The sequence below is a fragment of the Charadrius vociferus genome, unplaced genomic scaffold (genome assembly GCF_000708025.1).
Source record: "Charadrius vociferus isolate BGI_N301 unplaced genomic scaffold, ASM70802v2 scaffold213, whole genome shotgun sequence".
Lineage (NCBI taxonomy): Eukaryota > Metazoa > Chordata > Aves > Charadriiformes > Charadriidae > Charadrius > Charadrius vociferus.
Window position 1 is genome coordinate 7,805,811 of NW_009647828.1, and position 13,176 is coordinate 7,818,986.

Genomic DNA, 13,176 nt, shown 5'->3' on the forward strand with positions numbered 1-13,176 from the left:
AGCAGGAAAAAGGACATTACAGTTTCATCAAGACTGTATCTTAGTCCGTTTTTCATTGCTGAATAAAAGCTTTGTCCAAAGCACTAGGATGTGTACATCTCTAACACCTGGAATATAACTTCCTGAGCAGATTAACTTCCAAGCTTCATCTGCTTAATATACCCCTCCTTTCCAAATCAGCAGTCTAGGTGGAAACACACTTTTGTTGGGAGTGCATAGTCAGGTGAGCTGCGGTGTGCACTGAAAAGACAGCAGTTCAATGCACAGGCATTTATACGATCTTCCTGCAGCATGTAGTACAGGACAAGCCCCAGGTCCGGACATTTGCTGACTGCCTAGATGCGGGGAAAAGGTGAGGAAAAGAATAGCATTTCACTGCAAAGCTTTAAACCTTCTAATTTCTTCAATTCCATAGATTCATCAGGCTCAGAAACATGGGACATTTCAACAAAAGCACAGGATTAAATTTTCAGTTCTGTGGGTCCAGTTCTTTACAGACTTTGCTAAACAAGCTCCACAAAAAAACCCAACAAGCTTATTACAGCAATTTAAGACACAAACGCCACTATGTACTTTGTCCCTCTGTTTGAAACCTGAGGTTAAATGACAGATAAAAGGGGGTTTGAGCTGAGGTTGGGCCTTGCATTGGCTGAGGCAACCCCGTTCACCTGACCACTGGAGCTGGCGTCCTCAGAGACAGTAGTAGCTGGGGGTGGGGAGGGAGCTGATGCCTAAACCATGGTCGCTGTCTTCTCACAAAGGCAAGTCGGACTCTTAAGACATTACATTGCTTCAGCTGTGCAAAGGTATGTTTATTGCACTTCACTTGAACTGCAGTGAACCACTTCACACCAACCAGATGGGTGTAAAAAGTTCCTTACTTGATGAGAAAACCAGAAGAAACAGATATAATACAGAGGTCAAGTTCTGCTAGTAAGACTAGGTGGTTCCCACCACTAATGTAGCAGCCACGTCATCTAGATGGTTTATGTATCATCTGGACATGTCCTAGAAATGGCAGCGGTTTTTATAGACCCATTATAACAATGAGATCTGTACCAGGTCAGTGAGACCCATCCAGTGCCACACTCTCTAGGCAACAGCAGCCAAAACTGGATGCTTAGGAGAAATATTAAACTGACAAAGAAGTGAACTGTACTATTCTGCACTGTAAATTAATACCGTCACTCAAAGAAGCGATCCCACCCTCTCCCTGTGCAGGCATTTGGGTGTACCTGTGACAGTGAGCTGGGTCAGGAAAATGAAGTGGCTGAAGAAGCAACCTTCTCCCCTGCCTTCTGCACCCACAGGAAGCAGGACCCAGCAGCAGCAGCAGCAGCGTGCAACCAGACTGGGTTAAACTCATGATGGAAGTACAGCAGCAAGACACATACTGGGTGATCCTTCCCTGGAAGCACTTTACCTCCAGCAACCAGTTAGGGGATTTCCTCAGGTTGTGGCTGCGCTGTAGCCATTCGATGTGATGGGTCAATGCAGTTATATCTTTATGTTGCATAATAGTACTAACTGCAGTGGTAATTTGCAATTTTGAAAAGGCAGCCCACAATAAAAATAAACATTAAGCATTGTTTTGGTATGCTGTTATTTCAATGACCTTTCAGTTCTGCTTCAAAACTTCCAAGTTTATCAGCAACTGGCGATTACATGCTTTTCATTAACCCTGCAATTTAGTAACATGAAGAACCACAGACAGAATTTCAAGACATCCATCTATGCGCTCTCTCAGCTTAAACAAACTTTAAAATCCAAGTAACCATGGTGGGTGAAATTAATGTACCAATGAACATAACTGTCCTCCTGGCAAGCTCATCTGCATTTCTTTTATGAGAAAACTGACTATTAGAACTTAACTTCAGAGGCACCTACTCTATTTATTTACTTTATCAGCAATATTGTACGTCATAACGTTCCCATAAAAAAAAATACATATTTTTCATCAAAACCTGCACGTATATACAGATATCTACTTCATACTTTTTTCTGGCAAGATTTTAGGTTTAAAGAACTGACAAAGCACTACCCTAAACTCAGGACTACATTGCCTTCTGCACGTCTCTACCTGATCAGCACCACAAACCATTAGGCTCACTTGGGAAGAAGGTAAGGTTTGTTTTCTTCTACTAAAAGGTTTTGCAAGTCACTGCGTCTCATGTATTCCCCATCCTGGTCTTGCACTTGTGAAAACACAGGGCTGTCCCACTCAGCTGATCCAAGCTGTCTCCACAGCAGTCTCAGCTCACTGCAACAAAAAATAGTGAGCCCTGAACAAGAGACAACTGCTCCCTGTCCCACCCAGCACACAGTGACTGAGCTAAACACTTGTGCACTTCTTCTCAGAGCAACTTCCATAGGAAAGCAAGGAATGACCCTAGAGCACACCTCTCCCAACAGCCATGCCTGGTTTTTACCTCCGCCCGGCTCAGCTCGCCAGCTTTTGTCAAACTAGGGACATTGCATTTTGCCTAGGGACCTGGGACGGGATCTGCCGATTGCTCCAAGCAGGAGAGCACTTGCAACTCAGGTGCTGCGCTGCTGAGCGCTGCCGTGCTTAAGATCACTGGTCTGTCCTGCCCAAAGGCATTAATCCGCTCCCTCTTCTAATTATGCTCCCACTGCTTGCCAGGAGTTTACTGTTTTGTGGAATGCAGGCGGGGCAACTTCTACCCCTGCTGATCTGCCCCTTCCCTCCTTCTTGAGGAAAAAAAGAAAACCCAACAACCCCCCCACAGAGAATAATACAAACGGTTTGGCAGAAGCGGGAGATAACCGTCCATCTAGATCAAGCCATACCATGGTCACCCAGCCAAGGCACTCGTTCAGCTCACACAGTGCCAGCTTGGGGACAGCAGCATGTGGCTTGCCAATTTCAAGGCACACTTTCATTAATTTCCCCACTAATTCTTAAAAGCTGTTCTTTAAGATCATTCAGTTTCACAAGCTGTTTTCAAAGACTTGGCCATAGAAACCACAAAATCTTGAACAACTCCTGCAGCAGAGCTCCTCACAGGCAGGCAGGAGTGAAATGACTTTCTCACCGAAGCAGCCCTGATGGGTCGGTCCTGGTATCCCTCATCAGGACTCCATCTGCTCTCGACAAGAAAGGATGGACCACGGCAGGAGGTGTTGCTTCCTCCTGCAGCCCTGCGCAAGCTGGGGGAACAAGTCCACACATGAATAGCAGAGGGCAGATGACTCACTGCCTTCACAGAGCAGCGTGAAGATCTCAGTACAATCTTCAGGTGGATGGATATACCTTGGGTTTTACATTATAATGCAGAAATAGTAAAACTGATGCAAATAACTGAGATTATGCTGTGTCTTACGGAATCTTGGGTTGAAAGGTTAATTCCTCTGTACAGCTGTCAGGCTAGGTCAATTTAAAAACTGCCTTAGAAAAAGTCTTGATTGCCAATGTACTTGGTATTTACATCGGTCTGTGAAAGCCTACTGATACAACGCTCTGGCTGGAAACAATAACAAAAAATATATATCTGAATACACATGTATGTATTTGCCATTAGGAACTAGTTACACCTGTGTGCCGTTCTGGTTGACTATCTGTAACTATTAAAGTATCTTCTAGAACCTCATCTGTCCTCAGGATAGAAGATTTCCTGCCTTCCTCCTTTTTATTTAGGGGGTTTCCCATTTCATGGCTCTGAGATGCAAACCTTAATCACAGAGCACCAAAACAGGACTGCCATTAGAGGGATGAGTCCTTACGGTTTCACTATAATGAACACACGCAGTTCTGAGCCGGGTGTTCTAGGGAGACTTAAAGCAGAGAAAAAGGAATTTTATGAATTAATAACAAACACTTTACCATAATTGTAGTCTGAATTCTATCATGTAACAAAGAGTTTTTTGTTGGAATTATGTCTCTGCTTGCATTTGTCTTCCTTCGAGCATCCCCTCAAGAGCATACAGAAAAGAGACCCAGCAGCAGAAAGTGCAAATTAAAGTAGTGGTGCCAAACCTCCGAGTCTGCACACACAGAGAGAGATCAACCACTGTCATTCCCACTGACGTCAAAACCAGAGATAAAACCTCTTATGTGCAGCACCAATGCAGAACCTGAACAGCACCATGTACCACTACACGGCTACTGCGGCTTTCTGGTTCATGGCAGCTCTGGCCACCCTCATCCGGCAACCAAAGGCCCTGTAAATGAGGAAGCCATTTCCCTGCCCTCCAGCGCTCGGTCCAGCCCACAGACACCACGTGAGGGACTGGGCGAGGAGGAGGATATGAGGCAACCATCTCCTCTCTCCCTCCTTGACAGGCCCCTGTGAGATAACCAAGTGTGTCTCAGCCAGAAGCATCATGGCAGCGGTGAGTCAAAGGCGCTGGTCCTGGAGAGGAGACACCTCCAAAATCAACATCCAGTGCTCCAAAGCCAGCAGGGCAGGGCTGTGCCGGGGGAAGAGGACGGGCTCTGCTACAAGGACCAGCTGCTACGGGGACTCACTGTGGCTGTGAATCTTGCATTAAACTTTACAAGACGCTCAATGGATTTGAATGCCATTTTAGTAAAAACAGTGAAAACCAGTATGGTCAGTATTATCAGCTCATACACCCACAGTGCTAGAGGAGGGGGCTAAAAAAAAAAATAAATCAAAATTACAAGAGTCCTTCGCACCAATACGTTAGGTAACTACAATTGTGCATACCTGATCTGCTTTTGTGAACACCTGTTTGCACACACAAGGATCTTGCACTAATTTGCAGGTTCTCGCCAGGAATAATAAAATCTGGCTTCAAGTATAGTGTAACTGTAGGAGGTACAGCAAGCAGCAGTGGTTACAAATACTGGTTGTATAATCACAAGACATACCTTGCAGTTTACCTATTTTGACCTTGAGATGGTAGAAAAAGAAAAGCTAGCAAGGCAAACACTATATGGTCCAGCTACTACAAAGATACAACACAGAACCGAAAGTGAGAACAGAGATTGAACAATTAATAGATCCTTCTTCTGTCCCTGCATCTGCTGTAAATGCTGCTGTGCCTCATTTACTGTGCTGCTTAAACATGTTAAGGCAGAGCAGGGGGAAGAAGAGGCAACTCCATGCTCAGGATATAAAAATGGCTGGAAGAAAAAAGAAAATAGGAATATGCAGTTTAGATGATGACAAGTCCATAATGATGGAGCAGGGGAAAAGGAAGAAATGTAAGAGAGTATCTGGAAAGAGGATGGAAAAAAATGAGTGAGAAAGAAGCACAGTTGAGGCCAAAGATTTTTATTTTTTTTCTTAAATAAGTGTGACCAAAGGACAGAATTTTGCATTAAGTTATTTTCCTGAAGACTCCCGTCGGCAGAACTTCTGCCAGCTGATTTCACTGCCTTAGCCAATGCACTGCATTCTGCAGCCCAAGCCTGCGTTTGTGAGCTTGAGCCTTCCCCAGTTCCTCTCATCTCTAGGATGACCACGTGGCTATTAGGCAGGGCTATAGTTTACTCATATTACAATTAAACTACAGGAAAGCATGTAGGCATGCAAGGGAAGTGATGGTCTAGCTGCTACATAACTGCGGCCACAGAACAACACACAAAAAAACCCAACCCTGTGAGTTCAATCTTGTTGTGCCATCAACCACGTTTCACGTATTTAGAAGCATGCAAAGAGATTTTAAGTCATATTCACGCATACACCTTTCGCTTTCTCTGGATGCATGAAACCTGAAAGACCACAAGCTACATGAAAAAGAACAAAAAAAACTACCCGAAAGAGAGTCTGTCCTGCTGCCTGAATGATAAGTGAAAGGCAGCGATCCTGCAGCGAGGGTGCCACGGCGCTGCTCAGCCGGGGAACCGAAAGCCAATGCGAAGATGGGCACCTTTTGCACCCAGCGGCTCTCTGCATGCACCTTTCAGACCCCAGGAGACTTCCTACGGCTAAAAAACCCATCTGCAAACAAACTCTGACAAGATACAATACACGGTAAACACTGCCTCCAAAACTGTGCAAACATGAATTCTTTAAAAATCGGGTCTTCAGGATCTAATGAACGTCCTTGGTAAGTAAGTACAGCTTTTCACAGCGCTGGATACACAGAACCAGGGCTGCAGCTCAGGAGTTGCTGATTTCTAGCCCACGCACAGCTCTTTGGACAGGACACATACCAGCAAGGAAGCAGACGGAGGGGAAAAACGTATCTGTAGGTACTTACATGCAAGATGAAAATTAACTGCACTTTAGGCATACTTTAAAAAAAAAAAACAACATAGAATAACCCCGTGTGACATATTGTCCCCCGAAAATCATGCACCTTAATCACAAATTACTTTGCATGTACTTATAGCATTTAACACCTCTAGCAAACAGTTGCTGTAATCAGATTCTTTATTAGTAACAGTATGGTTAACCAGTTACAGCATTAATCAGTCTAAAGCTAATTATCAAGGGTGTTTCAAAAATAGCATACCAAAAAAGAGAAAAAAAGCCAAATAATATTATACCTATTAGATATTAGTTGATGAAAAAAACCCAACTTAATAAACAATTCAGTGCAGAATCAGAACAATTTCAACAAAATATTCTTCAATAAAAATGGTAATTCTAATGTCAGCCATACATCTTTTAACTTGCTTTTTTGTCAAGACTTACCTATGTTTTTCTAGTTCATTGTGTGATGACCTATTAAAAAGAAAAAAGAAATATTAGAGAAAAGTATAGATACCAAGATTTAGGATATTTAAAAGCCAACAACTGCGTAAGTTGCAGAAGAGCTCTCCAAAACATGTATTTACATGGATTATGAAACAGCTTCACTGTTAAATTGCTTCACTTTTACATCCCTTAGATACTTCAAGATATCAACTTAATTTCCATGAGTAAACCGTGGGTTTGGGGGGGAATTATAATAAATTTGCATTTATTAACATTCAATAGATTCAGAGACAGAATTGGACATAAAAAAAATGAGCCGGTTAGTAATAAAAACAGCCCACAAGATTTTTATCTGTGAAGAAAAATTATGAGGGGGCAGAAAGTGTTAGAAGATCTAAATGGCAGCAGGTAAGAGTAAAAAGCACCCAAAAAGCCAGTTTTCAAGCCCACGGAGAAGCAGAAAGAAAAATCAGAAGCTAACCACTGCTATTGCTGTTGACATCTTAACGGCAAAAAAAAAGAGGCATTCTCTTAATTATTCTCATTCTTACAAACCGAAAAACAGTAATAAAATCACAGTCCCTGCAACTGACCACATCAGTATGCTATTCTCTTCCAATCTACTATGATTTGAGATTATTTTTTCTCCCCCCACAACTGATGCCTCAGGTTTTTTCCTTTAGAAGGCAGCCCTAACTTCTTGGAGATTCTTTTGTTAATTGATTCTGCTGGAAATATTAATCTTATTTATTTGCACAGCTTAGATTAGAAGTATTCTTAAAATGAAGTTATTGTCACCACTTCAAAAACAGCAACTTCCTAGACCTTTAGTTTTGTCCAACTGAAAACATCACCAGTATGCAAGGATCAAAAGATACAGAGGTAGTGGTAGCTTTTACAGCTGGCAGATTGCATCAAAGCAGCTGTCCTGTAACACGCTGTAACCACTGCCTGCATCTGGGCATCATGGAGGTGTACGTGCACAGTCCATCGAGTGAGCAGAGACATCCCAGGGTGAGAAATTCTTCCTGCACAAACACACGACCTGCCCAGTGGCAAGCCGTTCTGCCTATCCCCGCACACGCAGCTGGTTGCTGCGGCATACCTAGGTGTTACTGATGACGAAAGCATCTCTCCAGCCACGGGGGGGGGGAGAAAGCAAAGCTCACACAAAGAAATAACCAACGAACAAATCCACAAGCAATTTATTTCAGCCCAGCGCAGCTCCTGATCCTGCCTCTCTGCAGGTAGAAGAAAACTCAAATGCGTACAAAGTTCAGCGCTGATGTTAATCCATTTTCCCTGGAAAGCATCCCAGTATTGTTACCAAGACATCAGCTATGTCAACCATTACCTGGCAAATGTTTCTGAAGAGCCTGTGAATTTAATTCTTTTTAACTTCTGGCATCAAGTGAGCCACAATCAGGTAATGTATGTGTTCCTACTGTGCCATGCTCCTGACCAATGCAGCAACACTGAAACTGTTTTACACATATTCTATGTTACATTAATAGGTCAAGGTGGGCTGGGCTTGCTGGTGATTTACTGCCTTTGCCATGTGACCATAATAAGAGAATATTGTTTTTATTTTCTACTCCTACACACACACAGAGATAACTCAAACCTTTTCTCCATGAAAAGTGACAAACACTATGGCAAACCCACCAACCTTTACAAAAACACACAGAAAATCTAAGTTCAGGAGGAACCACTCTCCCCAAACACCCCCAACCGGCCTGTCAAAGGCACAAAGACACTGTTTGCAGGGAGCTCTGGAAGAGAGAGGAAATACAGGCTGGCCTAGACTCAGCCCTATGGCAGGACCTCCCTGACATTTTTGACAATTATACACGAGATGAACATGATCACTGTAACTAGCCAATTCCCACCTGCCTGCTGTAGCAGAGCTCTGGTGAGCATGCGTGGTGACCACTGCACCCACAGGAGAACCACTGGCCAAGAAATTCGGCCTGCACAAAGTATTTTGCTGGGTTAAGAGAGGATACAGCGAGCACCCAGAGGTCCTTCTGCGTGCAGTCCACCTACAAGGCACCTCTGGCTCATGAAGGGTGACCCTGGTGTTTGCCTGGGATGTCTCCAGCCAGACCAGCTCTGGAGCAGCTCCGGAGGGACACAGCTGCCTGCCCTGGTTATGCCAGCTACCAGAGCGGCGGCGAACGCCTGCCTCTTTGCAGAGCTCTTTGGGATGCAGAAACCTCATCGATGTGTGCAAACACGGCCACCAGCCACACACTTCAGGAGGTGCAGGAAGGCTGACTAATGCCTCAACTATCAGGCCCTATCCAGGAACCAAAACTGAGAGTTTTGACATTTACCTGACAGTTGCTCCACCTACAGAACAGGCTAAATACCCTATTGCAAGCATGATGGTTTAGTTTGTTGTTGGGTTTGTTTTCACTTTCTCTAAATATTGTTTATTCTCTCCTTCACTGTCTACAGCACAGCGTATTGCAAGAATACCCATCTTCTCCTGCTCTTCACGCAACCTGAGGCAAGGAAAAAACCCATAAGAGTGGGTCTACACACAAACCAGCAGCCCAAGCACTACCTCCATTTTAAAACAGAGCCTTTTATTACTTCAGTAAAAGATAAGGTACAGGCCAGGACTAAAAAGATGTATCTATATTTATATGGAAAAGACAGATGTACAGCTGTGGTTTTCAGACAAATGATCTGGCGGAGCCCTTCAAAAATGGTTGCAAGAGAAGGAAGACTTTTGGTGTTTAGCTTAAGTTCAGTATGTTAGGTTCTGTTCTCCAGGTAAAACTTGGGGGAGTTGAGGATAGCCATGATGAAGGAAAGGTGTCAATAAAAAGGTTCAGATAAAAATAAAGAGAAAAAGCCAACAATAAAAAAATATCATCCGCAAAATCACAGATTCAGAAGGAGATCAGCAATGGTGCTGCTTAGACTACATTGTTGCCCTGAGACAGCCCTAATATCCCTTTAGCAAATGCCAAGCAGTTCACAAGCTATGAAGTGGTAGTTAAATTTTCTTTAAGAATAAATTGTCAAAAGAAGACTTGAAAGAAGGAGAAGGAAACAAGTAAATGCAGCTGTTAGTTTGCAAGATGCTGTGCCACTTCCAATAGCAAGTCCCTAACGCTGTCCCCTTCCACCACCCTCCCTCCCGTAAACAAGGATCCTAGGTACTTGTATTTGAGCGTGTGGTTGATGCTACATTCATCACAATTAGGATGGGTGCTAATTGAGATGATAAGACTAACCCAGAAAAGACGAGCCTCCCCTTCCCCCCAACTTTCTACCAGTTTACAGGTAAGCCACCAGGAACTGCCCACGTGTGTACTGAGCTGAGATTTCACCATACACGTGACGCTCTGCCTGTTTGGTTACTAAATCAGCTTCCCTTACTCCTCCATCCGTTTGCCCCACCAGACACTGCATCTTGTTGGAAGGAAACCAGCACCAGCTCCTGATAAAAGCAGGGACACGTCAGCAATGCTGTTGAAACTTCTTCCCAATGCCAATGAAAGCCAGGTCCAGGCGGCGAGTCACTGATAGGCTACCAGTTGCCAATGCACTTTGAAGCGTTATAGGGAGCACAGCAGGCTAGTTTACGAAATGCTTAAAACGGTGGCAAGAGCCTTGCCCACACCAGGGCCTTCTGGTGCAGGCAGGGCTGGCAGGGTGTTGTACAACCCATGTGCAGAGGACACAACTCCACGGAAGGTCGCAGGGCACTTGGAGGGCCATGTGCAAACTACGTTGCCTGCACTTCACCTTTTGTTCAAGCCAAAAGAGTAAGAACAAACAGAGCAAGAAGTTTTACAAGGTGCTACATGCTAAGTGTCTGCATCTGATTCCCACTCCCAAGCGTGCTGGTGCGCAAGAGCACGCAGTTCATAGACCTGCAGTCTTGTCTGGATGTGACTGAGACAGAGCTTAAGGCTGGAAAGATCCCGATTCGCTTCCAGGGAATTTCCTGTCTGCACACATAACCTGCCATGGGACGCACATGAAAATATTACAGCCCACCACCCAAATCGCCCGAGATGAGGAGTGGTGCAGCAATGAACCTGCGCGTACGCACACGTCCTGCCCAGCATTCACTGCTCCTGGGTCACTGGGTTTTTTTCCATTTGTTTTAAACTGGACACATCACTTACAGCCTGTCGAAGAAGCAGCCTGTATGGAATTAATCCACTAGAAATTACTTTTGCATTCTCCTCATAGCAAAATTTAACCGGCCCTGCAGATTCAGCTGGGATCCGGGAACCAGGCATACTGGCACAGCCTCAGTGCAGAGCTCTGGCTCCAGTACCTCATTCAAGTTTGTGCTGCCACATGTCTGCAGTGGTGAGGTCCAAACACTCTTCTAATAAGGTGGTAATTTGTTTTCCTCAATTGCACGAACACTGCAACTCCCAGGCATCGCGGACCTACTGCAGCTCCTCAGGGGTGACAGACCAGTTGGTGAGATCTATTGTACCGGGACTAAAATGCAACAGTCCTAAAAACAAGCGTGGTGGTGTCAATAGCTGTCCCTCTGCCACCAGCTTTAGGAAAGCAAACCAGGAGGGATCTACCAAATTCAGCAAGCAAGTCAAAAAAAGCAGAGGAGCTGTGTCTGCACAGTCTGGTTTGCAGTGCTTTATTCTCAGCCTCCCACCAAAAAAAAAAAAAACAAAAAAAATTAAGGAAAAATAAAATAAAAATCAGGCTGTGCTCCCTAAGCTGCTTTGTGTGGGCACAGAATAACATCTGCACAGAGCAAGGGGCTTGCTCCACGGCCCACAGGTTGACCCTCACCATGAGCCAACATTAACAGAGGAATTCGGACATTAAGCTCTGTTTTTATTTGAAACACCAATGCAGCTTTCATCTTCTTCTAGATATAACCCTTCACCAGAACACAGCACAAAGTACAAGTCTATTTATATAAGACATGAGCAAAAATATTAATTAATAGATACAGAAAATATATTTATAAACCGGCATTTGTTTTGCTCCCCCTCCTTCAATAAACCAGCTCCTAAATTAACAGGCCAAACACAGGGCACCACCGACGTCCTATTCCTTGCTCTGCAAGCAGATTTAACCGTGACCTCAGTAGACTGGCATCTAACACGAAGATTTTTAGTTTTCCTTTTACCTTATTTCTGACCCTTTCATGTCGAAACGGCTGCCCGAGCTCCCCCGTGCCTGGGCGGACATGCACCTCACACCCACGCACAGCTCAAGCCACCCCACGCCTGGTGGGTGCCATTACAGCCAGGCCACAGGAAAGCCCGGTCATCTGCAGGCTAGCGTGTTTTTTTTATCATCGCGTCCTGCCTCGTGAGCAAACGTCACCAAATTTCAGATTTTGCATTGTATTCCTCCTCGGCACACCACACACACATCACACCTCTCCAGTTCCATGGATCAAACGGCAAGCTCAGGGGGGACTTCTGAGTATGTTATTAACATTCCCAAGGCACAACTGCACTAAATCCAGCTGTTTGGTTTATGCCTATTCTTTAATTCCAACTACACATTAACAAGAATTATTAAACTGTATGGCACTGCTTTAGGAACTACAGCCACTCCTCTGTAAAGAGGAAACATTTATTACACTGTGGTCAAGCACCTGATAGGTATTAGTGTAACAAGAAGATGTGACCTAGGTTTACTGCCCCCCCCCAAGTCAATCTTGTGCCTTTCTCCTATCTTCCGTCCTCTCTGCAAAACAAGAAACCAGCTTCATTTGCCAGAGGATTTTGGTCAAAACTACTGGAGGGGAAAAAGTCTGAATCTCAGCTGAGGACACGGTACAAACGGCAAACCGGAAAGACAGAGAAAACAAAGCAGTTTGGTTTGTGTGACATGGGAAAGGGTACACCATAGGAAACTGAGTGAGAAGAAAACACATAAAAATCAAGTAATTTTAATGTCAAAGTGAAAAATAAATGGCTAAAAATTGTGTCTGATTGGTACCAATAACCCTGAGAATATTGTTTAGCAACAAACTGCTAATGACCACTTCCAATTTTGATCCAAAGCTATCAGTGGACAAAGCAAAAAACATTAAATTCCTGGGGTGGACAGAAAGCTTACAGATTTTGGTTAATTAAATGTAATTCTGCTGGTATTTTTCCCCGCATGAATCCAAACCTGTCAAAATTACTTCTCACTTAGTCGCAGTCGAGAGGCTGGCAAGCTTTCAGCCCAGACCTGAGCATCCTGTCCAAAGGGCGGGCAGCTTTCCTCCCCCTTCTTCTCCTGCAGGTCTGGGCCTCGCCAGCCTTCAACAAGAGGACGGAGGTCTCAAGATAGGGTTTCTTACATGAACATCACCACCACCTTGGCAGAGAAAGGAGATGTCCCCGCTGAGCAACAAGGCAGCTGTAATCCATCCCTGCCCGGTCTCCCAGCCCACAGCCGGCCAGTCAGCACCCCTGTTCTACACAGGGTACGCTCTTCATCCCCCGCAGGCAGGCAACATGGGGGAGAAAATACAGAACAAAGAAGAAGGGTACAGCACACCAGGCTTCCTCACATCTTGACAGTTTTTCTCCTCCTC

General features: G+C 44.6%; 1 protein-coding gene across 1 annotated transcript in view; it reads right to left on the minus strand.

Moving 5' to 3' along the window:
- Positions 1-13,176, minus strand: part of MXD4 (MAX dimerization protein 4) — a 47,107-nt gene that overhangs the window by 21,336 nt on the left and 12,595 nt on the right. Inside the window, exon 4 of the mRNA XM_009882539.1 lies at positions 6,630-6,659. Coding sequence (XP_009880841.1) covers positions 6,630-6,659 — 30 coding nt within the window. The remainder of the gene's footprint in view (positions 1-6,629; positions 6,660-13,176) is intronic.